This window comes from Anser cygnoides, chromosome 2, assembly GCF_040182565.1.
Source record: "Anser cygnoides isolate HZ-2024a breed goose chromosome 2, Taihu_goose_T2T_genome, whole genome shotgun sequence".
In the NCBI taxonomy this organism is placed as follows: domain Eukaryota; kingdom Metazoa; phylum Chordata; class Aves; order Anseriformes; family Anatidae; genus Anser; species Anser cygnoides.
The window spans coordinates 55,227,502-55,253,487 of NC_089874.1; the positions used below are offsets into that span (position 1 = coordinate 55,227,502).

General features: G+C 41.3%; 1 protein-coding gene across 9 annotated transcripts in view; it reads left to right on the forward strand.

Annotated features, from left to right (window-relative positions):
- Nucleotides 1–467: 467 nt before the first annotated feature.
- The window catches only part of TNS3 (tensin 3), a 258,576-nt gene continuing 233,057 nt past the window's right edge, over nucleotides 468–25,986 (forward strand). For 2 of the 9 annotated variants that reach the window (XM_066992136.1, XM_066992137.1), the window contains exons 1-2: nucleotides 649–780; nucleotides 18,945–19,023. In XM_066992136.1, coding sequence (XP_066848237.1) covers nucleotides 18,999–19,023 — 25 coding nt within the window. In that variant the 5' untranslated portion in view covers nucleotides 649–780; nucleotides 18,945–18,998. Of the gene's footprint in view, nucleotides 781–18,942; nucleotides 19,024–25,986 lie in introns of those variants that run through there. The other 7 variants (XM_066992134.1, XM_066992135.1, XM_066992142.1 and 4 more) reach the window with 4 other exon arrangements.

Genomic DNA, 25,986 nt, shown 5'->3' on the forward strand with positions numbered 1-25,986 from the left:
ATCCCATGGTTATCGTTGGTTATCCTTTCTGCCCTGTTAGCAGTATGCACCCTTTTGCAGTCAGGAAGAATAAGTTCTGTTAAAAACTAAAGGGAAATAATGAATTAATTAGTTGGCAGGCAGATTACAGAAAGAAGAGGGACGTTGTTGTAGGTTCTCCCCTTCTGAAATTTTAAGTTATTCTCAGTGTCGACTTCAAATACGTATTTTTCACTCTCAAGTTACTTCGGCACTATCAGCTTGCCTTGGTGACAGATTGCTGGAAAGTTCGCTTTTCTCCTTCACAAAGACGGCGCACCCTCTTAAACAGTCTGTTTCGTGAGTTATTAGTTTCTTTGTTATTGTATCCATACCACTCAGTGATCCAAAAAACCCTCCCACCAGGCAAGGGAAGTCTGTTTCCCCAGCTGGAGACGCAGCTCCAGCCAGCACCGGCTCTGATTTGTTCCCCTGGCCTCGGAGGGGGCACGGTGTGGTCAGCCTAGAGCCCGGCAACAAAAGGGGAAGCAGGCAGGGAAGGACCTCCGAGAGCCGCTCTGAGGGGAAAAAGCGGGCTGCTAACCCGGCTCAGCACACCCAGCTACCGGCCGAGCAGGTGCCGGGGGGGGCGATGGCTCCCGGCGGCGGGCGAGGAGCCCGAAGTTAGCGCAGGGCAGGGGCCCGGGGGCCGAGAAGCGGCGGCGGGGACGCCCCATGGGCGGCCGGGCGAGCCTGCCGTGCCGAGGGAGCGCGCTGCCCCGCCGCCCACCGCCGCCAGGAGAGGCCGAGACGATGATGAAGGTACGCGGGGTTTGCTCCCTAGCCGCGGCGAGGAACGGGGGCGTCGGGACGGGTTTCGCAGCCCCCCCCCGCCGTGCTCGAGGGGCCGGGGGAAGGCGCCTGCCACCGCCGCGGGGCTCCGGGGCTGGCCGCGGGGAGCCGGCCCGAGGCTGCTCCGCGCCTCCCGGCGCTGGCGGTCGGTAACTTGGGTGGCAGCAGTAACTTGGGTGAGCGTAACGCAGCATCGTGGTGGCCCTTCTGGTTTGGGAGCGGGTGCTGAGCGTGCAGAGCTTGGTTCGGCAGCGTGCTGTTCTGTCGCGATACCGGCCGCTGGTGACACCAGAGAAAGCGTTCGTGTTCACGCTGATGCAAATATTCACTATCGTCCTGGAATGTGCACCTAAATTGCGTTTCGGGGCAGTTATGGAAAAGATAAGCCCAAAATTGAGGATGGGTTGATAATCCTGAAGAACATGTACCAGCTTTTCATGGGTATGAAAGTTCTATCAACTTCAAATAATTTTGGTTTAAAACCCATTTGATCTGGAGTCATAGGCTACCTTTGATTTTATAACTCAGCAAAACCAGAAAAGCTGCCAGAATAGTAGCCTCTCAGGCACAACTGCAAATTGAAAGTACCAGAAATCTCTGCAGAGCACTAGCTGACAGTCTCAGTACCGCACAACTCATTCCAGAGGCGCATTCAGGCATCTCTATTTCTGGTTTATTAAGCAAACCTCCGGACCTTTGAAGTTTGACGCATTTTCTTCTGAGTTACCTCTAAAAAAATCAATTCAGCGACAGATTTAAATTAGTTTTAAGCATATGTTTAAATGTTTTTGCTAACTGGGCTCTGCATACTATAGTAGTGTTCCCCTCACATGCTTAAGTGTCTTCTCTCATTTCAATTCCCTTTTGAAAACATGCCATGTTGAAACGTTTTAGGATTAGTTTTTCAGAAATTCATGAATAATACACCACACACATGGTAAAGTGTGAATACATGCATTAAATAATCTTTACTGGTTTCAGTTCCCCTTTGACTATTTCATGTATGCTCTGTGAAACTATCTCCGTCATTCTTTTGTCTGACGTTTCAAACCAAGCATCTTCAAATAACAATTTTATTATAAAAAGCTGCTAAGGAAATATCAATGTTTTCCTGCCAGAATTGCTTTCCTCTGAGGTGTAAGATGGCTAGAATTCAGTCCTAGGCAAGTGACTTTTTAAAGGGCTGTATTTTTTGCCTTCCATTAGAATTAGAAGAAGGAACTTTATTCCATTTGAAAGCATATCCAATGATCTCTAGTGATCTCTTGCTAAAGAACCATTACCCTGTGATCTTACCAACAATATTAAACATAAAAATCATAATATTGTCATGTAGAGAAAAATCACTGTGACTTTTTTTTTTTTTTTTTCAGGGATTGATAAATAGCAATTTTCTATTAACTCTTAGCTCTAGAACTCTGAGTCCAGTTTTAGGATCTTCATGCAATATGCTTCGCTAGAAGGAACATTACTAATTTGTCACTCAGCTGGGACCAGGATTGTCTGCTCTCGTGACAACCCACCAGGACTGTCTGCTCTCGTGACATCCCTCCTGAAGTACTGTGCTCACCTCTGAGGCCTGTAGCATAAGAAGGACATAGAACTGTTAGAGCAGGTCCAGAGGTTGGCCGTGAGGATGATCGGAGGGCTAGAACACCTCTCCTACGAAGACAGGCTGAGAAAGTTGAGGTTATTTAGCCTAGAGAAGAGAAGGTTCCAGGGAGACCTTGGAGTGGCCTCCCAGTACTTAAAAGGGGGCTACAGGAAAGATGGGGAGGGACTGTTTATCAGGGAGTGTAGTGACAAGATAAGAGGTAATGGTTTCAAACTAAAAAAGGGTAGATTTACATCAGATATTAGGATGTTATACTTTCCTTAGCACCAGACAATAGGAATACCCATTTTTAGGAGGTTATGGGGGTTGGTAGGTAGGCTGGGAGAAGGAGAGAGACATTAGATTTAAATGGAATACTGAGTTGAATTAAATGGATGGTGTGCATTCTTTTCTCATATATCAGCATAAATCAAGTGTTTCCTCTCTGAAAACAATTACATTTCATCATTCGAAAATTAGTATGAATTATAGGGGAAGCTGAGCCAATAATTCTCAAAAGATTGATTATAAAATGAGTTCAAATGATGGAATAGCCTACAAAGCTGGCATAGGCTCCAATTTATGTTCCTATTATGGAATAGAAAACATATGGGAAGGATGTATTAACATCACTGGCTTTATTTTACATCTGGAACGTGAAAAAGGAGTCAACAAACAACAGCTTAAAATATGATGTTTCCATGTTACTGAATTTCTCTTGATCTCTTCCAACACAAAGATATTTAGTTATACAACAGGCCATCTGAGTTCCTACTGATGGGTAGTTGAAATAATTGTGATGTTAGACATTCTGCCTTAGAGTATGCCAAGAAGTCTTAATGCAAATTTGAGGGGAAAATAACATAAATTTGACTTCATGACTTTGTTTTCGAAAGTGTTTGTTTGTTTGCTTTGTATTTTTGAAGGGGGAGTAGATTTTTCTAGTGGGATTATACAGGGCAAGCATTTTTTTCCTCTTGAAATCAAATTAAGCTAACCTAAAATTGGCACTAGTACCACAGGTTTGAGATGATATCTTTTGGTTAGGTCTCCTCATTGGGAGGTTAGTCAGCCTCTTGTGAGGGGCTGCTGTGACAGTAACTATGGAATTCCCAATTCTTTCTGGACTGGAGTTAGGACTGAATGTCAGCATTCGCCCCAGCTCAGTTTCTTTAGACAATACTTCCTGAGCAAATCCCAGTGTTACCTGAAAACTCATTATCTTAATCTCTGCTTTTTAACCACATCTTTGAATTTATTTTTCTTGAGTATAATCCTGTAAGGGACATTGGTGAGGTTAGACTTCAGAGCAGCAACTTTTGGCATGCTTTTGGGATGTTGAGTGTGATAGATAGATACTTGTTTGCATATTGTTTCTGATAATTTCACGTAAAGGACTGGTGTTTTTACAGCTTATAACATTTTACAGTACAAAACACATGTGTTTTGCATAGCTGTTTTCTCTCTCTCTCTCTTTTTTTTTTAAAGTGTATCAGTCTTGCTATCTAGTATTAGCAAACAACAGTGAAAACTGAAGTGCAAAGTGAAGTAAGGTGACTTTTTCAAAGTTACTCAGCAAGCAACGTGAAAGACTTCATGTTTCCTGATTCTCAGCCTAGTGCTTTTCCACTGAAGCATATTACTTTTTAAGTAATGAATTGCCATTCATCGTGGTTTAACCCTCCTAAGCAGCTAAGCATCACACAGCTGCTTGCTCACTTTCCCCAGATAGGATTGGGGAGAGAATCAGACAGGTAAAAGCACAGAAACTTGTGGGTGAAGATGAAGACGGCTTACTAGATAAAGCCAAAGTTGTACATGCAAGCAAAGCAGAACAAGGAGTTCATTTGCTGCTTTCCATCAGCAGGCAGATATTCAGCCATTTCCAGTCCCAATTCCAATTGGAACACGTAACGGTTTCTTGGGAAGGCAAACACCATCACTCAAGGTGTTTTCCCTCTCCTCCTTCTTTACCCCAGCTTTTATTGCTGAGCATGATGTCATATGGTATGGAATATCCCTTTGATCAGTTTGGGTCAGTTGTCCCCTCCAGTCTGTGTCCCCTCCTAGCTTCTTGTGCACTCTTGTGCCAGCCTCATTGTTGGCAGGGTAGCATGAGAAGCAGAAAAGTCCTTGACTCTGTGCAAGCACTGCTCAGCAACAAGTAAAACATCTGCATATTATCAGTACCATTTTATTTAAAAAAAAAAAAAGTCCAGAACACAACATCATATAAGCCTTTATGAAGAAAATTAACTCTGTCACAGTCAAAATCAAGACACTTGTGCAAAGTAAGGAAAAGAGATGGTCTGAATGGATTTCCATATTATCCTATCTGTACAGTAGGCTTCCATATTTTATCTTAATATCTCTGGGTGAAATTATGCAAATATGAGGATACTACGCTACTCAGAGTGTAGTCACCAGTATTACATAGATTAACAGTCCATCTTCTCCCAGCAGTTTTCTGGCTTCTGCTATTAAAGACTTATTTGTACAGATGGGAGGAATAGGATGAAGACTAGTTCTTCCCAGGAAGAAATATTTTAAATAGTTTTGGACTGAATACTAAGCAAATAACAGCATTGACACCAAGTGCCCACAAGCTCATATGTCTTTAGCATCATTTTCTTATGTTGTTATGCAACAGAAAAGTCAAGAATAAAAGAAGAATCCTTAAGAATATATTTTTTTGCCAATGTTAGATCTTCTGTGCTAGGTTGCAGGACAGTTAGGTTAATTCATATGATGGTGTTCCTGTTGTAAACATTTTTAAGTACATGAGAATCTTGGGGAAGATGAGAGCTTCCCTGATGCAGACTATGTAACAGTAGGGACTGAAGTTATTTTCAAGGTTTTTCAACACAATGTCTGGTTCTTTCAATGCAAGTTGTCTATCATCATATTCTTTTATGACTCAGAAAGGGGAAAACAAAATGGTTTTTGAAAACATTGAGCAATTTTTAATTGCTGTATCAGTTAGTTTACCAGGTGGTCTCAGACAGGTGAAGTTATGCTGAAATGTAATGTCTGTTACTGGAAACAATTACATCTTCACTTCAGTATCCTGCCTTCTGTTTGACAGCTGTGAAATGTCATCTGGAAAATGGGCTGGATAGTTTTCAGTCACTTCAATCCAGTTTTATAGTGATTTTCAGCAGGAGGGCAGTAAAGTTTTTTTTAGGAAAAAAAAAAAGGCATCTTCAAAACTTAACAAAATAGTTTCTTAGAAGAACTGATAAATAAAGAAGGATTTAAAACAGTTTTTCCTTCTAGAAGTCTATTATGTGAATAGTAGAAAAGAGAAAGTTTCCCAAATGGCTCAGTTATGCCCTCAACTGACGTACCATAAGATGAACAATTTTCCCATGAAGCTTACAATAGAAAACATTTATCTATTTATTTATTTTAGAGCTTGTGGGTTAGTTTGAGCATTGCTGCAGCTTTATAGTTTCAGAATTGTTACTTCCCACAGACTGTGTATGCTAAATTTTATTCTTCTAAAAGAGAATTCGTTGTCAGTACTGTGGGGTATTTCAATGAACAGGTTTCCTCGGTCTTGGACAGCCTTTGAATATCCATAATTCTGATAGAATAAAAGTCTCAAAGAGAACAGTGAGGGAGAAATTAATGTGTAGATTATAAGTAGGTGCAATCTGCTTCAAATCTAGCTGGTTAAAAGCAGGGAGGTTAAATACTTTCAGTCACCCCACCACTTCATTAAGTAGCTTCTTTGCACAAAAGGTTCAGTTAACAATGCGTAACAGTGATGGAATTGTGTAATCACCCAAAGCAATGGTTAAAGTATCATAATTATTATTCAAAACATGTCAGTTCTTTTATGGTATGTGGAATGAGATTCATACTCGTTTTCCTTTTTCTTTTTCATTCCAGCTGATCCTTCTTCCTTTCCTCAGGCCTGATGCAGGTCCCAACAGTAGAGAGAGCTCCTGCTGATTTTAATAAATATTTGAGTACCACTGGTGCCCGACCAGTTCCGTCCTTTCTCATGAAAAAGTAAAACATTAGCAGCATTTCCTTTCCTTCTTCTCTCTGCTTTTTTTCATAGATAAGAGGTTAAGGAGCCATCTCTGATAATTCTGCCGTGGTTGAGTGTGTACTAGGTCTGGCAGCAGAGTTCTTTATTCAACAAAGCGCTTGAACGTTAAGCAATTTCTAAACCTGTTCTTATACAATAAAATGATCATATGATTTTTTTTTAAATAAATTTTAAAGATTATTTATCTATTTGGCTGAATTAAAGTTTAGGAATGTGTAGGGTTCATTACTCATTAACCGCTTGGTGCTGGTCATAATAGAACTACATTCCCCCACCCTGCGGGTGGGGGGACAAACCAGCATAATAATACCTGTCATTATGACCTCTTATATATTCCTCCCAGGATATAACTACTAGATATTTCCTTTTGCATCGTTGCATTCTCTCAACTGTCCTTACAAAAAGGCTTACAAAAAGCTTTTTCACCAACTGCCCTCCTTTTTCCCCTACTTTGTCTACTTGATCCCATGATACTTGGGTGTGAAACTATCTGTGATGTATCCTGGTATAGATTTTTGCACATATTTAACCCTGATTTTTCATGCATTAACAAATGAAAAATCAGAAAATGGTTCTTTAGTGAACGCTGGAACTTAGACTTCTTTTTGTTTTGTTTCTGCCAGTAGTTGGATCTCTCAATGAAATTTTCCATCAATTGCCTTTGCTTATCTTCTTTATTCAGAAAAATTTTCTTGGTCTAAGTTTGCCAAGGCAACAAATGATTTCGGCAATCAGCTTGATGCAACTAAATGGGACTTTGTTTTAGCCATCAGAGGCTCAGAAAACTGTGTCTCAACTTCAGGTGCTTGAACTAGGTGCCAATTACTCACTTCTAGGAACACAACATGCTGGGGTGCACCTCTAAAGATCCTAACACTAACACATGCAGTATGGGGCATGTTAGAGATTTGTGTATGTTTGCAGGGCTGTGACCTTATTGAGATCACAGAGATGCGACGGGATGGCTCCTATGACTGAGGTGTTGCAATGAAAGGATACAGACTCTTCAGGAAGGATGGGCTGTTGTCTTCTTTGTGAATAGAGGATTTACATAGGAATAGCTGGAAGGCACGGAGCTGTGCCTGGGGATAGATGAGGAGCTGACAGAATTTATATATTAGGATTAAAGGGAGGACATTATTGTAGGAGTTTGCTACAGGCCACGTGACCAGGTAGAGCAAGCAGATGAGGCCCCTTGCAGACACACAGGAACAAACTCATGTTCTCTCTGGTCTTCCTGGGGGACTTCCTTCACCCTGATAGCTACTGGAGCAACAGCATAGCAGGACATAAGCAATCAGAAGGTTCCTGGAGTGTGTTGGTTATACTTCTTCCTCCAAGTGATAGAGGAGCCAATGAGAGGAGGTGCTCTTACAGACCTCATCCTCACCAAAAAGGATGGTCTTATTGGGAATGGGAAAGTCAAAGGTAGCCTTAGCTGCAGTGACCATAAGATGGTGGAGTTAAGGATCCTGAGGGCAGGGAGGAGGGTGAAAAACAATATCACAACTTTGGACTTCAGGAGAGCAGACTTTGATCTCTTCAGAGATCTGCTTGGAAGAATCCTATGGTCTAAAGCCCTGGAGGGAAGAGGGGCCCAAGAAAGCTGGTTGATACTCAAGGATCAGCTCCTCCAAGATCAAGAATGGTCCATCCCAATGAGCAGAAATGCAAGGAGGCCTATGTGGATGAGCAAGAGCTCCTGGCCAAACTCAAAAAAGGAAATGTACAGAGGGTGGAGGCAAGAGCAGGTAGCATGGGAGGAATATAGAGACATTATCTGAGCATACAGGGGGAAGTTAGGAAAGCTAAAGCACAAATGGAATTGAATTTGGTCAGGAATGAAAAACAACAAGAAGGGCTTCTGTAAGTACGTAGGTGACAAAAAAGAAAAAAAAAACAAGGGAAAATGATGTGGACACATTGCTTGAATGAGATGGAGGACCAACTTACGCAAAACAGGGAAAAGGCTGATGTATTGAATGCCTCCTTTGCCTTGGTCTTTACTGGCAAGACTGGCCTTCAGGAATCTCAGGGACCAGGGCAAAGGCTGGAGCAAGAAAGACGTATGTTTGGAAGAGAATTAGGTCAGGGAATACTTGAGGTAGATCAAAAACTGGCTGACCAAAAAAGTAGTGGACAGTGCTGCAAAGTCTAGTTGGAGGCTAGTCACTAGCAGTGTACCTCGGGGATCAATACTGGGTCCTGTCATGTTTAAGATCTTAATTAATAGTCTGGATGATGTGATAGAGTGAACACTCAGTAAATTTGCAGATAACACAAAACTGGAGGGATTGGCTGATGTTCCAGAGTGCCATGCCACCATCCAGAGGGACTCTGAAAGACTAGAGGGATGGGCTGACAAAAGTTTCATGCAGTTCAACAAGGGGAAGTACAAAGTCTGTGCCCGGGGAGGAGCAACCTCATGCACCAGTGTGTGCTGGTGACCACCTGTCTGCAAAGCAGCTTGGCAGAAAATGATGTGGGGGTTCTCATGGATCCCAAATTGTGTATGAGTCAGCAACGTGCCCTTGTCTCTAAGAAGGTTAACAGTATTGCTGGCTGCATTTGGCAAAGTATCACTACTGGGTCAAGAGAGGTGATCCTTCTCCTCTACTCAGTACTGAAGTACTGTGTCCATTTCTGCCCCCCAGTGCAAGAGAGACCTGGACATTCTGGAAAGAGTTCAGTGTAGGGCCACCAATATGATAGGACTGGAGCACCTCTCCTGTGAAAAAATGCTGAGAGAGTTGGGACTGTTCAGCCTGGAAAAGAGGAGGCTCAGGGTATGAATATTCTCAATGTCCATAAATACCTGAAGGGAGGTTGCAAAGAGGATGGAGATGAGCTCTTTTTAGTGGTGCCCATTGCCAGGACAAGGGGCAACGGGCACAAACTGAAACAGAAGAGGTTACCTTTGAACCTCAGGAAATGTTTATTTAGTGTGTGGGTGACTGAGCACTGCAACAGGTTGCCCAGAGAGCTAGTGAAGTCTCCCTCCTTGCTATCTGGATGTGGTTCTGGGCAACCTGCTCAAAGTGGCTGTGCTTGAACAAGGGAGTGGGGCCAGATGACCCCCAGAGCTCCCTTCTAACTTTGATCATTCCGTGATTTTGTGATAATAGCTGAGAATACTTCTGCCTTCACAAATCGTAGGATATCCAAAATAAAACTTGCATCTAGAGTCCTAGAGTTTCATTCTCAGATGAAGCATATGGTGATCTCAGACACCAGCTTTTTAAGTCATTTACATTCCAATTTTGCAGATTATTCACTCTCTGTCAAAACACGCTTCTTCAGCACTTTTTTAAAATCTTGGCTGTAATAAAATAAATGGAATGGTGAAAAGGCACTTAACCAAAAAAAAAAAAAATTCCTTACTTTGTTATCCGTGCTTTAACTGTATGTCAATATTGCATTCTGGATAAGTGGTTCCTGGCTATTGTTTTATTATTACAAGTGTTTTACAATTAAATGCAAACACCACTGCCTTATGGATCTTCCCTTTTGGATTAAGAGAATGAATAGCTGTTAAAACTATCACAAATAAAGTAGATGTGAAATATTTGAGAGAGTCAACTACCATTGTTGTTTATCAGAGCTGTTCCAGATCTGGAGAGGAAAAATCGAATGACACCTAAGCTAGCAGAAGTTAATAGGTGTTCTCATTCACTCCTGGACTGTTGTGTTTTTATCTCAAAGCTTTGAGATTTCTGCCTATTATCAACCATCCATTACACTTTCTTGTATGGACTCAAATTCCTACAACTTGCCATGACAAGGGTGGCTACTTCAAGTCATGGTCAGGAGTTAAAGTCTGGTATTTCTGAACTGCTTTTTGAAAACAGAGTTTATTCACAGATCCAATGTAATAACCTGCTTTGTGCATGCTTTGGTCCCTGGAAGTGCTGCTCTTAACCCTTGGATTTGTCAAGCCTATTCTACTTAGTGTGTAGATCTTCCCACTAGCCCGGGTCCAGCATGGTCATGGAGGTAGGTCCCTGCCTCTCTGAAGATGGCTAAACCCCTACTCCATCCTGATGTCTTCTGGCTTCCAACCTGAGCCAGCTGATAATGTAAGGAGAACAGTATGTCCTTGAGGTGACACTGTTTTCTAAAAACATTTTGGACTCAGTGTGTTTTAAGAAAAGTTACTAAGGTCCCAGATCCCCTTTGAAGTCACTAAAACTAGGATGCCTCTGTCACTTCTTAGACAGTTAAGTTTTAATGATAATCCTAATTGCACTTTTACTCCTTGGGTATGAATATAAGCAGTTTCTGTAGCAAGAATTTAGGTTAAAAAAAATTTTTTTACAAATAACCAGCACATATCTGCCTGTGTATGTGTGAGTACATGTGTGAATGTCTACACATATCCACAGTGCTTATTATTCATATTTCAAGTTACTTTTAAACCTCAGAATCTATTTGACAGCATACCTAGACCATTGGTGTATTAATTTTGAGTAATGCAATATAAAGAAGTAAATCATGATCATGTTGATCATGACAGAGCACACCACATAGCTGTTCATTTCCTTAGGTTGTGGTTTTTAACAGTTGATTTACGCCTTTGTATATGCTACCTTACACATAGTATGAAGCCATGCCATTTCTAAGGAGCTTTGACACCTATAGAGCAAGACATACCTTTGTTCCCATATAGATTTTATAGTGGAGGAACCAGGTTGGTTATTTTTTGACTATGAGACCTTGCAAGAGCTCTGTTTAAACTGCTGCATCCTGATCTCGTAACTACCTGGTCTTGGCCTTTTTGTACCTTCTGCATGGAGAAAACTGTCATCTAAAAACCTTTGCAGCACTGATCTAACCCAAATGTATTTGTGGATACACCGTGGAGGTTTTAGCCCTCCATTACATATGTAGCAAGGGTACAGACCACAGCTGATGGAAAATGGACTGTAGCACCTGAGGAAACTGCTTTTGGATCTCTGCTGTTACCAATACTTGTCTGACTGTTTGGTTCAGGCACCAGGTAGACAGCTGTGTATAACATTACAGGGTAAAACAAAAAAGAGAATTGGGGTGATGTGTGGAAATACTACATATTCTTTCCTTTCTCCTAACTGATGGAGTACTGCCAGTGAAGAATCAGAGCTTGGTGTCATAAATGACCTCTTATTTATCAAAAACATACCTTAGGAGGGCAGAGAATGAATGTGCAGTTCAGCATCTTGCTTTTGTTTTTCATTCTTCTCTGTCATCTAGCTGCAAAACTCTAATGAAGAGCCTACCCTTAATTCTTTTTTGACAGTTATCCAAGCAATCAGAGCCAACAAATGCATTTTTAAAGTAATAGACTCTCAGAAACTAATACAAGTTTGGGACTTGAAAGAGCAAAAGGTTTTCATTATGTTTTTAAAGGAAATGTCAAGTATAAACTCTTTTTCATGTTCGTATAAGCCCAACAGGCATGGAATGCCTGCTTCCTGCCGAATCTGGTATTAACTATGGCCATGACTTAAAAGGAAATTAAAACCATTTGGGTCTTTGTCCTTGAAGGCTCCCAAGTACGATTTATGAAGTCTCTCTCTAGATTTATTGTTACGTCAGTTCATGGGATTTCAGTGCACGTATTCAGTGATCATGTCCTGGTTTTGAATGCATTGATCCAAGGGCTTTATTTAGGTATATGTATAGTGGCATCAGGACCTAGACATGGAGGGGCATTGGGAAGGAGGCGAGAGAGAAAGAGAGATGATACTGAAGGAGATGAGTGCAGAGTTCAACCTGCGGATTTTGACCTGGATTTCATACAGCTGTAATTTTAGTGGGCAGTTCAAAAAAGGGTTGTATTTTCAGCTCTTCTTGAAAGTATTTGGAACTGTTATTTCTTGCATTTGTGCTTAAGCAGACTAAAGAGATACATTGCTCATAAGTGCTTTTGATAAACACTGTAAGAAAATCTATAGGCACATCAAAATAAGGATAGTAAACATAGCACTTCGCTTGGCTCTTCCAGCACCATGACACCAGTAACACTGCTAATTAAAGGAGGGCTGAGGCTGTGCAGAGCTAAGTCTGGTGGCTGATCCTGTTACCCTGAGGCCCTGTGGTTGTAACCTGCCTAAATAGGAGGAAATTGAGGTTTGCAGTTACTCTGACACAAAATAATGTATTTCATAAACTGTTCATGAGACACTTGACCCATAGCTTTTCAAGGACTTATTTCCTATTGACGTGTGGTCAGTTTTAGTTGCACCAAGCATGTCCACATCTTGGAGCAGGAGAGAATCTCTTGGCTCAAACTGAACAGAACTTGTGAGTCGAGGTGTTTTAAAAAGTGATCAAAAGGCAAAAGATGTGGAATCATGTCAGAACAGTACGGTGATGGCTTTTCTTTCCTCAGCCCTAATTTGGAAATAATTTGTATTTAGGAATGTATTTACATACATTAAGACTTTCAAGATGTGATGGTCTAGACAAAAAGAATGCTGACAAAAAAAAATTAAAAAGTGTGATGGGATAGCCCTTTTGTCATGGAACCATGACACTTTGCAGTTTTCTCCACAGAAAAAGGAGCAAGTTTTTAAAGTATCAGCTGGGATCAATGAGTGCACTGAACATCCATAAAAGGAAAGATGGAAGAATCATGTTTTGAAAACAAAAAGATGTTTTGCTTATTTCATCTTATTTCTCAATTGCAATCCATCTTGAAAGGCAATTCATTCTAAATATTCACAAAATGTAGAATTTATTGACCAGAACTAAGTACTTGGTTTTATTGTGGATGTCCCCCAACCTGACAGGCAGAGGCTCTTGAAGGGCAGAAGTTGTGCTTTAAGCAACTCTGACTGAGATTCCACCATTGCTTGGTTCTTCTTGTGTTCTGAAGCTGTATTGAGTTTATCAGAATAACAATATTGGAACATCATTCAAAAGCTTAGTAGACTTGAACCAAGCCTGAACTGTTCTCAGCAATGTTGGAGGGCTTTAGATAGAAAATGAATTACGTGGAACTCAACAGAGAACAGTATTTTTAGTTTAAATTGTTTTAAACTCCTTTTAATTCCAACTCAGATGAAGTCTACTGTAAAAGACTAGTTCACAGGATTTAAAAATATAGTTGTATCTTTTTGCTGAAAAATGCTGAGAATGAGAAAACAGAATAAGAATCATTAACCTTGCTACAAAATATTTTAAAGTGATAGTTGTTAAGAAATAGATTTAATAATTTCTGTATAATATTCATTCTCTCTGTTGCTTTAGTATGCAGTAGAAATGTTCATTAAGGAATGTATATGTTATAATTTATTAGAAAAATAAAAGCAAGAAATAAATAAGGAGCAATAATTCTTGTCAGTAGCACTACAGCTGCATTTCAATTCTATTTCCATTGTTTTGATTAATAATGGCCATAACTTTTTAGAGCTAAAGAGCTGCTTAACTGAATTCTTGCTTTCAATACCTTCATATCTCAGAGGTGACTTTAAACTAAAACCAACTTAACCTGTCAAACATTGACGGGGCAAATATGAGAACTGGAGCTTCTTCCCAGAAGTGTGTGTTCTCAGTTGATGTTTACAGAGAAGAAAGATTAGAGCTGGTGAATTTTTAGTATGAAGCTGTGACCCTGACTTGAATGAGTATCAAATCACAGATGAATGGACTGTTGGCTGCTGGATTCCTGCAAATTCTTTGAAATTCCATTTCTGACTAATGGTGAGTGGAGAAGCACATTTTGTTCTTCCTGTAATAAGTCAGAAAAAACTTGCCACAAGGCATTCCTCTTCTAAAATCCTGTTGGCAGTCTGGGCTGTTATACAGAAACTGAGAGCTAAGATTAGAGAGGAAGTCTTGCCAAGAAATCCAAAAAATAAAAGGCTGAAAAATATTCCTGGTGTCACCGGGAAATGTACACTTCAAATTACTTTCATATTGTGCCCCCAAACTCTCTGAAAATCAGAGTACATTGAAAGCATTCTTCTGAAAATACTTGCACATTTTACAAATCTTTTAAGCTGCATATTGGTCTGTGGATCATATTCTCCTAGATGCTAAGAAACCTGACTCCCTCCAGTATATAAGGTAAAAATTTAGAAATCGTATTACAGAAGTGTCTTTTTTCCCCAACCCCTTATACTGTGCTTTTAATTGAGAGGATAATTGGATTCTGGAACGGAGAGGAATTTATAGTTAAATCTGACTTAATCCAAATATTAACGCCATTTTCTTATTTGAAGGGGAGTATTTTTGCTTTAAGCTACATTTTAAGCAAACAAACCAAAAAAATCCTTACTGAAAAAGTATTTAGTGTGTAAATAATTCTGATACTTTTAAAAGGCTCTCCATTTTCAACTTCCAGGTTACTTTTGCCTGCTCTGTTGTAAGCTATTTCTTCCAGATTTAATATTGACCTGACAGAGTGTAGGAGCTGCAGAAATGTTCAGGGTGTTCAGCAAGACGCTAGTGACTATTCGTCATAATTCCATTGAAGATAAGTTTTTAATGTCTATAGAAATGAAATTACTTAGGAAAGGAGGGGCAGTAAAGTGTTATTGCTTTGTGCATAATGTGGGTTATTGGCTTTTTTTTTTTTTTCCTGAGTCATGTTTTTGCTTTTCTAAATAAATTAAAACTGATGGTTCAAGGATTCTGTACAGAGAACAATGAAGGAGTAGTGGTTGTAGATTTTGGTAGAGACAAAAGGGAATTATCACTTCATGGTGAGGGAAGACTTTCAATGAGCTCATATGCTTCCTTACACGTGTGTTAGACTTAGTTTATCTATTTGTGTTCTAGAATATATCCCAAATAGCATGGTGTATAATGTCTATACTGAATATCAGACTTAGGAATCAGAGACTCCAATATCAAAATTCAGCATCAGGATATTGTATTTATATCTTATTTTTAAATGAAACTACAGGAGAACCTTATTTTGACTCCTTCAGAGGCTATGTATTGGTGTTAGGGACTTAGCGAATTTGAAATCCAAGTGTTTTTTGCCTAAAAAATTGTTTTGATTATTATTTTTTTAATATTTGTTATTATTATGTTAATGTTGTAATTGTTATTTTGAACACATCTATCCACCTTCTGACCCCACCAGGTAAAAGAGAACTTTTTGTATGTGTGTGTCCTGTAGACTAGACTGGTACTTGTAGTATCAGGCAATATTTATCTGTCCTCCTTGCTTGAGTCATAGCCTACTCTTTTGGTATAGGGCCACTGAAGACTGTATTAGAGTGAGTTCCTTCTTAGACTTTTTTATGTTTATTTTTTGTTTTTTAATTTTCAAAAAAAAAAAACACCACAAGGCATTTTGGCCTAATGTGAGGGGCCCATTGGCTTCGTGCCCTGATTCTTCATGTGGCTGATGGACAAGAAGGGTGAGCAGGGTGGGGGTGGTGGTGGCATTGTGGCCAGGGCACAGCCGTGCAGAGTGCTCCCCTGGCCCGCTCTGCTGCTGCCTTCTTGCCATGGTCAGGCAGATCAGCCAGCTGCAGTCCACCAGGACTGGACAGGATGAGCCTTGGACTGCCGGGCCGGGACCTCTGTGAGGTCTCGAAAGGGGAGACTGCTGCCTTATGGGCACCATGAGTGCGGTTGTAAGCTCAAATAAAGGCACATCAAAGGCTGCTCATGAGCAGGGTGCTGAAAGGTGTTGCTAAAGGTTTAGGTTGCTGAAGTTTAGATCTTTTCCAGCCTTTATGATTCTATACAACTACCTGAAAGGAAGGTGTGGGGAGCTGGGGGTCAGCCTCTCCTCACAGATAACTAGTGATAGGACTAGTGGGAATGGCCTCAGGTTGTACCAGGGGAAGTTCAGGTTGGAAATTAGGAGACATTTCTTCTCAGAAAGAGTAGTCGGGCATTGAAACGGGTTGCCCAGGGAGGTGGTGGAGTCACCATCCCTGGGGGTGTTTAAGGAAAATTTGGAAGTGGCGCTTAGCGACACAATTTATTGGGTGATATTGGTAGTAGATGATCTTAGAGGTCTTTTCCAACCTTAATGATTCTGTGACTGATTTGGTATGTGATATAATCCACTCCAACCAAACCCTGTGGCAGTGGCAGGTGCCATGGAAATAGCCATGGAGAAAATATGAAAGTCTGATTGAATTAGGTCTCACAGCTGGACATGACAGTTTTGTCAGAGAAAAACAAAGGAAAAAAGTCACATTGCTGCCTTCCTTCTATTCAGTATTTCTCTCCACCTGCTGCAGTGCACACATAGTTGCTACGGGATTGCTAGTTGTGATGCACAAATGAATTGCTACTGGAAGTTAAAAGATATCTTCTGAAACTGTTTCTGTAGATCCTGAGAAAAGTTTCACTCAAACTGGGACCCTTTACCCAGTTGTTGGCTACTCCAGTTTTAGGAGGTTAATTTGTGCTAAGAAAAGAGAAAAGGGAAAAAAAAGGACACTGAACTACAATGTGTTTATAAATAAGAAGTAATAAACAAATCCCATTCGATTTCTAATTAAATTTTATATTATAAATTCTTGGTTTCTTTTTTTTTTTCTTTAGAATGACATCCTTCTGCAGCATTTTTTTTTTTTTAGTGAGAAAAAATAATTTATTCCTTCCTTTTCAGCTGTCAAAACTATAGCTTCTGAGTTACTACAGGAAGAGTATCTTAATTGTGACTTCCTCATCTGCCTGTGACGTGGTGCACTCCTGAAACATGCAATTTTGCTGTCATTTCAGAAATATGTAAACATGGTTTATACACTTAAAGATGCCAAGGAAGCAGATTTTTTTTTTTTTTTTTTATGATTACTCACAGTCTTTTGGCATTAGGAGTTAAGAGAAAGAACCTAATGCATTCTGCATTCTTTAACTGCAACTATATGAACTTTGGTGAAGGATTACGAGGTTTGTACAGCAAGAGATTTTACTGGTCAAAATACTGATCGGTAGCTTTGCAAGTAGTCTCAGCCTTGAGTCTCTTTTCATCTCCCAAGAGAAGGAGAAACTGAACTACTGCTCCCTCTGCTTTCTTCCTACCCCATTTGTGAAACAAAGCTGCTGCTTCATCACTCTTTTGACTTCAGTGATTGGGAGAGAGAAATAAAGAGAGGGTACAGTAGGAAACTGAGGTAGGATTGTATGATTTGCATGTGGAAATTCAAAAGGGAAGGGAGAGAACAAAGAAGATCTTGAACAGGAACAAACAGAAGTTGGATATGAAAGCAAGGGCTGCAAAGAAAAGTGGAAAAAGTGAAACATAAAAGAAGTAGCTGAGGAAATTAGGGGGACGGAGGATAACACTGAATAAAGGGGAGAGGAAGAAAAAGATGAAAAATCAAGAAGAAGAACCTACCACAAGCTGCATAAATTCGTGTAATATGCATGCATTAGATTACATTAATATTTATCTAAAAACTATTCCTCTAGTCTATTTAGAATCTAGGCTTTATTCAACCCACGTTGGGAATGGCTACTACTGACTACAGAACAAATTTGAAGGCCAACTTTTAGCTGACTAAAGTATCCATAAGTGCAGGTGTTAGGGCAGCAAAGAAGCAAAGATGGTGGAAGGTCTAGAGGGCAAGATGTGTGAGGAGAAGCTGAGGTCACTTGGTTTGTTCAGAGAAGAGCAAGCTGAGGGTTGACCTCATCATGCTCTACAGCTTCCTCATGATGGGGAGCAAAGGGGGAAGTGCTGATTTCTTTCTGGTGACTAGTGGTAGGACCTGAGCGAATGGCATGAAGCTGCGTCAGGGGAAGCTCAGAATGTAGGAAAAGGTTCTTCTTTGAGTGGGTGGTTGGGTACTGGAGCAGGCTTCCCAGGGAAGTGGTCACAGCACCAAACCTCCTGGAGTTCAGGAAGCGTTTGGACAATGATGTCATATATATGGTTTAATTTTTAGTGGTAGTCCCGTGTGAAGTCAGGTGTTGGACTCAGTGATCCTTGTGGGTCCCTTCCAACTTGGGATATTCTAACATTCCATGTGTTTCTCAGTCCCTGTTATTGAAAAATAGAGGATTAGGAACTTTTCTTTTTATTTCCCTGTAAAATTCTTGAGCCTCTGAGTAGGGATCTCTGGGTAAGGAAAATGCTTGAGTATAAATAATTTTGCTAAAATGCTGTAAGTAGTCTTGGGCATTTGGGACCACTACAGGATATAGGTTCGACTGACTCTGTGTACATTCTTACTTGGAAAGCCAAAAGTATATGGTGATGTTTGCCTTGGCTGAGCTAAAGCAAAACAGCAATGTGGTTGTTATGTAAATTTGAAAAAATAAAACACGAAAGAAAGTAGAAATATATAGTATATTTCAGTGGAAAATTAAAGGGTTAAGTACACAAATAAAATTTTACATAGGAAATAAGAATACTTACCACAGTATATGGCTTTAGGACTAAATATTTGGTATTCCCTTCTATCTCTGAAAGCTGAACTGCACAAATTAAATGTGCAGTTGCAGATGCACAGTACATCCTAGCAGAAATTCTGAAACACACTAGCTAAAAAAGTCTTTTCTATGTTTTCTTTATGATTCCAGGCCTGTGTTCTGAGATTTTTATTATGAAGTCTGCAAAATGTGAAATTTGTGCATATGTGCTGGATCCTCCATATTGAAGGTTTGTGTAACCATTTCTGTGAACACTTCTGAAGTGTGCTTTTGTAACCCCTGTTCCCTGTGTCCTGTCTGTACAGCCAGCTGACTTAAATGCTGACCCTCATGCTGACTAAAGCTGTGGCAGTGGGTTTTGTTGCTCTGAGGAACATCACCTGAAGAATCTGTTAGGTGCGAATGCTCTGACCTGATCCTGGAGACAATAAAAAGATGACAATCGTTATTAGAGGCCCTGACCAATGTATGCATTTAGAAGTGAACAGATGTTTTTTGTATTGTTAGTGTACTTGGTATCATCTTAGTATCATCCACTGTTATAATGGAGACTGAAAGAGGAGAGACTGAAAAGTTCAACGACAACGGTACCTACCCTCCCTGGCTGTGAAGTGTAAGACCAACAGTTGCTTTCGCCACTGGAGGGCACTACCATCCCTTCTGGTTCATAGACATTTCCCCAAGTACCGAGTCATTTCTGGGAAATATTTCGAAGTTTTAAGAGGAAGCGTGCATTTTAAAAATATATCAAAATGCTATCTGCTCGTTATTATAGGACTAATTAAGCCAGATTTCTTTTAAAGCTATATTTACATGCTTACATGGTTTCATAGTTGTTACCATGAAATGTTTATGATTTGGTCTCCTTTCACTATTATTCAATCCATTTAATTTTCCCTAACTAATCATCACTGCCTCTTATTTCCCTGAGTATCCTTTTGCATTCCTTTTTATCTTTATTTTTCAGGATGACTGTGTGTTGTATAACTTATTCTAATGAAAACAAAAGAATAAAACCATAACACAATCCTATAGAAACCACCTCTATTTAAGATAATGGTTATGTAAATCAGGACATGACAATATTAGGGATGCCTGTGCAATAGAAACCAAAGGCACATAATACCCAAACCCAATACATCACTACAAAAAATGCAAATATATTTTCTTTAGGCTTGTAAATGGCTCCTCTGTGCCCTGTAGCTATACTAAGGATGTTTGTTACTAGAGGAGCGTATTTAACTTGCCAGTTTTTCTGCTAAAAATGAATACTTAAAAGGAGAAAGTCTAGGATCTACCAAACTGCAACCTGAACAGCAATTTTATAAAAAAATAAAAAATAAAAATAAAAAAATTGCTTCCAGGAACAGAAACATTTGTGGTAACTGTAGCTGTTGTTAATATATCCTCCTTTTGTTTTTACCAAGTGTTCTTTTCTTCATGTGCAATCAAAGCTGGCTACACTGGTGATGGAGGTCACCCTTGATCAAGCGCCACATGCTGAAGAGCCTGACTTTAATTTCAATCACACTTGCAGACATTTCAAGCTCTACTGCAGCACTGCTGAAAGACTTGTATCAGGGGAATTGACTCTGAATGACTTGCAAGCATGGAGATCTTCAGTGTTATGCCTGCTTTATTACTCATTTCAGCTTGATTTACTGCTGATTTTTAACTTGTAAGCAAACTATCTCCACAAAGTAAATTGTGTCAGCAGTCAAGCTGACTGTTGTACAGTAAATGTGTGACATTTTTGAAACGTGTGTTCTGCAGTCTGAAGAAGCTATTGCACACTGCCGTTAATCTCGGGGCCCTTCTCATTTCCTACCTTGGGCTCCAAGGCCATACTTAACCGTAAACAAGTGAGTCTCTATCTGATGGTTTCTGTACATCTCTGCTGTGGTTCACTGTAGCTTTCTGTGAGTCTGGAGACACACAGTCCTCAATTCATAAACACTGAAAATATTATTGAATGTTATATATTTTGTATTCAAAATACAAGTCCTCAATTCCCGTGGCACTAGAAAAGGAGCAGCAAAACATTAGAGATGGCATGTTCAGCACTGACAAAATGACTCTTGTCTCAAATGTCATAGTATCTTTATAATTCATAGGAAGTGAATGAGAGGCAGAAAAGCTTCTCTTTCCTCAGGTGTGCTTGTAATTTGCCAGTCTTGGTCAATGCAACACACAAACATAGGCAGTGCAGATTTCATTCAAAGTATACTATTTAATGCTTACTTCTGCTCAGAACATGAAGAAAAAGAAACTGGAATAATTTTTATTAGCACAGAGATCAGTCAGAGGAATTCAGCTGTCTTAAACATACTCTCCCAGGTTTTCACCCAACTTCTAGCTGTGCCATTCTGACCCTGAGGGAGAGATAGTAAGGCAGAATGGGTAGGGAGAAACCTCTGTTGACCAGGAATAGGGTGATTAATTGAGTTGTGCCATGATACATTGCAGGGCAACTGACAGGAGGAAGGGGGATAGGCCAAATTTTCACCAGGTCCATGAAAGGCAAAACTGTGCTGTTAATATGCATCCCTTTTACCACCTAAGGACAATACTAAGTTTGAATCCAGCTCTGGCAAACATTTTTTTCTCTTTTGCGCTTCAGATGCTGAAACCTGTGTTTCTTTACTGCAGTGGGGTGGCATTTAAATTGAATGCCCTTTGGTTTACAAAAGGAGGAAAGATAAATAGCAAGAGCATTTAAAAGAAGCAGCAAATTCTATAAGCAGCAAAATTTATTAAAACTGTTTTCCTGTGCTTTAGTCTTGGGGTCAGTCTCCTGAATGGATTTTTTGATAAATAAGGACGTGCTCTCATGACTGTGTTCTTTTGATGGAAGCATATACAGTTTTCATCTTCCAGCTAACTCCTGTTTGCAGGAAACTTGAAGGAACTATCATAAGGCCTTCTTATATTTTGGCCAGGATTGACGTTACCAAATTAAAAAACAGCTAGGGAAGAAACTAAAGACAGAGATCTAAAGCACATATATTTCTGTACTCACAAGTAATAGTTAGGAAACCAAGCTAAAAATAAAAGGAAAAGACAAATGCGTTTTGTAAGACTAACATAGCATGCTTTCTTGCAGTTAAATGTTCAGTATGTGCCACCTCTCACACTACAGTTTGCTGTGAAATTACAGCTTTTCACAAGCATTAATCAAGCACATGTTTTATAGTAAGCTAGATGGCTTCTGGAATAAATGATCAGCCAAAGCTGAGCCAGAAAAGTCTGCCAAACTTGCATAAGGATGCTCTGTCATAGACATGTTTAAAAAACTCAGTTTTTAGCAATTCAGACGGCAATGAGAGGTATTTTTTTTTAAAGGAGTATATATAAATTAAACACGTGTACCTTTTTTTCATAATTAACTCTCTCGTATTGTTAAACATTTGATAAAGGTCACACAGGCAACAAGCAAAAGTACTGTTGGAATTTTTATTTTACCATAAAACTTCAAGTAATTTTACTCTATTTTAACTGTTCTAGCTAATTATTAGAGACAGTGAACGATTCACCTTTTGAGGAAGGTGGCATTTGTCCTGTGTATCCATCAGGGAGAAGAAGGCTGTTCAGTGATTACTGAAAACACAACTGAAACTGTGCTTATTTAGCAATTTCTGCAATTTCATCAGAATGCTGAAATTTCATTGGAATGGCCAAATAAGGTTGAATAGGCTGGGTCTGTGACGGTAGAATTAACCTCTATTCATCAGTCTCTGCTGTTGGAAGTACCTGAGCATAATAGTGCTAGGATACTAGCATTTGTACTGCTGATTAAACCTTACCCTGGGATCCTATCCAAGGAAAAGAAAGTAACTTTCCTTAGAACAAGAGCATTCTCCTTCTTAAGTTTATTTTCAGGTATGCCGTTACAAAGTGCTGAACATGAGATCTCCCTTCCTTTTCTATACCTATAAATTACAGAGCAATATTTAATAAAGTTCTGCAGGGCACAAGAGTTAAGACTGCATGATGTGCACACTTGAGGTTTCTGTGGCCACGTTTGCAAACAATGAGGTGTTTTTATCTTGTTTCCTTTGGGGAACAACTTTTGTGTAATCTGGTTAAATGGTACAAGTATGCGTGTGTATACACACAATTTATCCCGAGGCAGAAATATGAATGAATTGTTAAAGGTCAGTGGTTGCCTGGTTGCTGAGCCAATGGTAAAAGACCCTCCTCTAATAGGCCAAAGTGCTTTACTTTCTTGGTTATGTTCACTCACATAAGTTACTGGAATGTGGATGAAAAATCCTCTTGAAGATTGTTAAAACACTAAGTGCAATGTATCTTTGACATGCTTGCTGCTCGTACTGTAACTTACTCCTAGCATGCATTATGTCAGCCTGATAACTTAGCTTCAGATGGTCTCTGAAGTCATAAACTCAGCAGTGTGATTTCAAAATACAATCTCTGTCTGGTGTGTTTCGATTTGCTTGTGTTGTGTCATTTTATGGGGACTATTTAAAACTGAATCTTAGAAGTTCACCAAGTTTCATTTGCTAAAACTTCTCCACATGAGAATCACAGCAATGAGTGTTACAAAAGAAGCGGGAAGGCCTTGGAAAAAACGGTCACAAAAGTCTGTCTTGTAGTTATGCAACCACTGTACATCTGTCTGCTATTGCAGCAGGCAGAGGAATGAGCATAGGCTCCAAAATAAGCATAGGCTTCATAGAGCTTGAAAGAGAAATTCCCCTCCTGAACGAGAGATTTGAGTATGAGCTAACTTCCCTTATTTTAGGCTTAGCTCTCTTCTCCATTGCGAAGAAACAGAAACTATCTAGTTTATTTCAGTGGTGGGATAAGGAGGGAGCAAGAAGATCAGTCAGTTTAAATTTGATGTACGCGAGCTATTCTGTACAAATTCTGCTTTTGTAAAGTTGGGAGTTCTTTTAAGAAACACCCCCCTTTCTGAACTGCCGGGACACCGCTGACAGCGCCTGGGAGCGGACACAAGCCCCCTGCTTTCTCTCCGTGACGGCGCGCGAGAGGTCCGGCGGCCCAGGCAGCCACCCCGCTCCGGCCGCCCTCGCGAGAGCGGCTGACGGGGCTGGGCGGGACCGGGGGCGGCCCCCTCCCGCCCCCTCCTGCAGGGGCGGCCCCTCGGAACATGGGGAGACCAGGACGAGCGTAGGGGGCCCGGCGCAGCAGTTCGGGCCGGGAGAGTCCAGAAGTTTGGGCATCTCGATCGGGAGCCGTGGTATCCAGCCATGGCTTCTCGGAGCTTGGCACCCTCCACAAGCATCGCAGCCTCCCAGCCAGAGCTCCGGGGCGAACACGCTGCCCCCAGGTGTCAGGCTGCACACTGTGCCCTACTCTTAGGCCAGCAAAACCACCTTCCCCCCATCCATTCTCTTGCACCTCCTCCCCCCGAGCAGCGCAGGGGAATGGGGGTTGCGGGCAGTCTATAGCACTTCTCTGCCGCTCCTTCACCATCAGACTCTGCCCCTGCTCCCCGTGGGGTCCCTCCCACGGGATGCCGTCCTTCCCGAACTGAGCCTGCGGGGGCTGCCCACAGCCAGCAGCTCTTCAAGAACTGCTCCCACACGGCTCCGTACCACGGGGTCCATCCCCAGGAGCAAACTGCTCCAGCACGGGTCCCCCATGGGCGGCAGCTCCCCCCAGACCCCTGCTCCTGCGGGGGCTCCTCTCCACGGGCTGCAGCTCCGGCCCGGGGCCTGCTCCTGCGGGGGCTCTCCATGGGCCGCAGCCTCCTCCAGGCCACATCCACCTGCTCCACCGGGGGCTCCTCCACGGGCTGCAGCGTGGAGATCTGCTCCGTGTGGGACCCATGGGCTGCAGGGGGACAGCCTGCTCCACCAGGGGCCTCTCCACAGGCCGCAGGGGAACTGCTGCTGCCTGCCTGGAGCACCTCCTCCCTCTCCTTCTTAGCTGACCTTGGTATCTGCAAGGCTGTTTCTCATTCCTCACTCTCCCAGCTGCTGTTGTGTAGTAGGTTGTTTTTTTTTTCTTTTTCTTTTTTTTTTTCTTTCCCCTTTCTTAAATATGCTCTCACAGAGGCGCAAACAGCATCGCTTATTGGCTCAGCTCTGGGCAGTGTCAGGTCCCTTTGGAGCCGGCTGAAACTATCTAACATGGGGCAGCTTCTGGATTCTTCCCACTGCTGCCTCTACGGGGCCCAGATTTGGGACGTGAAGAGAAAGCTTCCTGCCCTGGTTTATCCCTTGGACAATTACCTGTTACTGATTTTTCAGGTAGGCAATGATGAAGCTTCAAGATGAAGTCCGAGAGCAATCAAGAGAGACTTCAGGGCCTTGGTACAACTAGTTAAGGGGTCAGGAGCACAGGTGGTGTTTTTCTCAATACCTCCAGTTGCAGAGATTGGCGAGGCGAAGAACAGGGAGAGCCAGCAAATCAATATCTGGCTCCAAACCTGGTGTCATGAGCAGGACTTTGTTTTTTTTGATCATGGGTCATTTTACAAGACACCAGGCCTGCTGGCAATGGATGGGGTTCACCTGTCTCTAAGGGGGAAAAGGATCTTTGCTCGGAAGTTAGCACTACTCATTAATAGGGCTTTAAACTAGATTTGAAGGGGGAAAGGGATAAAATCAGGCTGGACAGAGACAAGCCGGGGGTAGCAGAACAATTGTTAAGGGATGATGTGTTAGCAAGGTCCATCGGTCTTCTGCCCCTGTTGAGGTAGGGGATGGAGAGCCATGTGGCACCAAAGGCACAAGGAACATTGGCGGGTTAGAAATGACAAAAATGACTGGGAATGGTCATGCAGGAATTAGGGCATCTCACTGCAAAAAGATGATGGGATCACTAGCCCAACTGAACTGCATCTACACCAATGCACGCAGTGTGGGCAACAATCAGAAGGAGCTGGAAAGCCATTGTGCAGCAGTAAAACTATGACATACTTGTCATCACAGAAACATTGCTTGCACAATTAGATCACTGCAATGAATGGCTACAAACTCCTCAGAAGGGATAGGCTAGGAAGGAGAGGCAGTGGGGTAGCCCTGTATGCTAGGGAGTGTTTTCATTGTCTAGAGCTGAACAGTGGTGAGTGTTTATGGGTAAGAACCAGGGGAAAGGCCAATGAGGCAGATGTCATGGTGGGCGTCTGTTATAGACTGCCTAACCAGGATGAAGAGACAGATGAAATATTCTACAAACAAGTGGGAGAAGCCTTGCAGTTGCT